General features: G+C 39.5%; 1 protein-coding gene across 1 annotated transcript; it reads right to left on the reverse strand.

The window, feature by feature from the left end:
- Nucleotides 1-228: 228 nt before the first annotated feature.
- Nucleotides 229-1,176, reverse strand: LOC150078867 (uncharacterized). The gene has a single exon (XM_090382873.1). The coding sequence runs from the start codon at nucleotides 1,174-1,176 to the stop codon at nucleotides 229-231; it is 948 nt and encodes a 315-aa protein (XP_090238999.1).
- Between the last annotated feature and the right edge of the window lie 1,704 nt (nucleotides 1,177-2,880).

A 2,880-nucleotide genomic window follows, 5' to 3' on the forward strand; every position in this document is an offset into this window, starting at 1 on the left:
GTTAATGTGATAGACTGATAATGATCGCACTCTATAAGAATATGTTTTATAGTTAGTGGTGAGTCACAATGCAAGCATAGTGGGGGTTATTTCCTTGCAATAAATAGAGATGCGTAAGGTGGGTATGTCCAATACGTGCCCTGGCAAGTACAACCTCTTCGTGTCTGTTTGAGCGGAAACTAGATTTCCATACCTGCGGATTCTATTTTATATTTCTTAACTTGTTATTTAACGATTATGCCAAATTTCTCTCCATTTTTCATTGCATATTCGGTCAATGATTAATTTATAGTCTGTGAAAGGAATCTGGATATCGTCATTGTCAGTGGGATTTCTTGCTGCTTTATCTGCATGCTCATTTCCTGGCATTCCAATGTGCCCTGGGATCCAACAAAAAGTAACACTCTGCTTATTTTTATGAAGATCCAATATTTGAGTTCTTGTTAGATTTATCAATGGATGTGGAGAGCGAGAATTGCCATGGAGCGCTGTCACTGCACTCAAAGAGTCTGTATATATTATAGTCTTTGGTGCGGAGTTAGTAGCAATGAAAGTCAAACCCATCTTAATCGCATAGAGTTCTGCAGTGAAAACGCTGCAATTCTGAGGTAACGAGACACAGACTGTTGGTAGAACTACAGCAGCTCCCGGAGCTGTGTCACTTTTGGAGCCGTCAGTATAAATTTGCAGAGTTAGTGCATTTGCCAAGGAGTGGGCTGCATATATTTTCTGAAAAGTTTCATTGTTCAGGGATTGTTTCCCCCAACGTTGAAAGTAATAATCGCATGAAGGTATGCATTCTTTCCATGGAGGTTGCACGATTTCTCTATCTTGATGAATATTGGTCAAATGCATGTTCCACTGCTGAATTAGTTCTTGTGGGCGGATTCCTGTAGGTTTGTTTTCATGAGGTTTATTTCTAAAAAGGTTTACCCATTGGGGATCATAGAGGTGTGACCAGATAGGATGATATGGAAAACGATTTATTTTAACTGCATAGTTGAGGAGCAGCATCTTTCTCCGAAGGTGGAGGGGGAGGATCATTGGCTTCTTTATATAGGCTTTGGATTGGCGAAGTCCTGAATGCCGCAAGAGCAATCCTAAGCGCACTACGTTGTACTGTTTCAAGACAGGCCAACAGAGTCTTTCGAGCGGAATCATAAACTGGAGCGCCATAATCTAATCGCGATCTTATTAAAGCTCGGTATAGATGGAGCAGAGTATAGCGATCAGCTCCCCATGTCATGGATGAGATAACTTTAAGTATATTCAGCTTTTTCATACAGATAGTTCGTGTTTGTAGTATATGCTTCGTTTGTTTGTTTGTTTGTTTCGGGATTTATTGGGCGCATCGGCAACTATGACCATAGTGCGCCATACATATGATAATTATGCATGCTATTTCTTCTCAATTACAGAAAATGGAAAAGGAAACCAGAAAATAATTTTTTTTTTCCCTAACTAAAGGAGGTGATATACTTTAATCATCTTCAGAAAGTTATATATGCTTGAGACATTTGTTTCATTGTTTAAAAGTAAGGTAAGTGTAGGATCTTTTGTTGTGGCTGAAGTGCAAAGAATCTGGCGTTCTCTTGTATATTTTGTGCATTCGACCAGAATGTGTTTCACTGAGAGCAGTGTATTACAGTGATGACATTGAGGGGGTATTTCTCCTCTTAAAAGATAACCATGAGTGATATTTGTGTGCCCTATTCGCAGTCGAGCCAATATTACCTCTTGATGTCGGATTGAATTAAAGCTGGAAGGCCATCGCTCAAGGTTTGGCTTGATACTTCGAAGTTTATAATTAGGTTGATTTTCCCATGATAACTGCCATTGGCACACGCATTTTTCCTGGATTATTGGTCGATAGTCTTGATGAGGCACTTTCCACTTTTTCTCGGGCGGTAGGTGAGTTGATTTGGCAGCATTGTCCGCTAGTTCGTTTCCAGGAATTCCCATATGTCCTGGAACCCAGCAGAAATGTATGTTTTTTCCAAGTTCTGATAAGCTATGTAAAGAGCTGACTATTCTTTTCACGACTGGGTGGGTGATGTTCATGGTGTTTTTTAGTGCTTGAAGTGCACTTAAAGAATCTGTGAAAATTATACTGTTGTTAATATCAGAGGACTCGATATGATTCAGTGCAACCTGAATTGCTATTAGTTCGGCGGAAAATATACCGAACTCAGGTGATAACTGATAAGCTAATGTGATGTTTGGAAAAACTGCGGCGATTCAAACGTGGACATCATTCTTTGATCCATCAGTATGTACTATGGAAAAGCTGGGTTTGATTTGATTTGATTTGATTTTTTATGGCGCATTGGCAGCTAAGACCATAATGCGCCAAGTCACATTTAAAATGCTACTAAAAATTTTGGTAGCCAAGGCTACCACGTCAGGCAATTAGTTTTTAGGTAAAAGCGGTAGTAAATAAAAGCATAAGACTTATATCTTTGTATAGAAATTAATAGAATGTAAAAAGTTAAAAACGTCAGACATGTTGTCTCTGTCGCCTATTAACTGACTGAGTGTAAAAGGCTCAGTCAAATTATTAAAAGCGGTAAAACACAAGCACCGTGCTTCAATAAAAGTAGGACATTCTATTAAAATATGACTGACGGTTAAAATGACATTACACATCTCGCACATAGGTGGGTCATCCGCCCTCAGCAAGTAGGAATGGGTTAGATGACTATGACCTATGCGGAGCCGAGCAAGAACAACTTCCTCTCTTCGGACCCTGCGTAAACTGGACTGCCATTGCGTAATTACAGGCTTAATATGACGTAGTTTATTTGTGGTCTGTCCGTGCCAAGAATCTTGCCATTGGGAATATAATCTAGAGCGTATTATTTGCCTGTAGTCTGTATAGGG

Source organism: Mastigoproctus giganteus, chromosome 10, assembly GCF_048544385.1.
Source record: "Mastigoproctus giganteus isolate SK-2022 chromosome 10, ASM4854438v1, whole genome shotgun sequence".
NCBI classification, from domain to species: Eukaryota; Metazoa; Arthropoda; class Arachnida; order Uropygi; family Thelyphonidae; genus Mastigoproctus; species Mastigoproctus giganteus.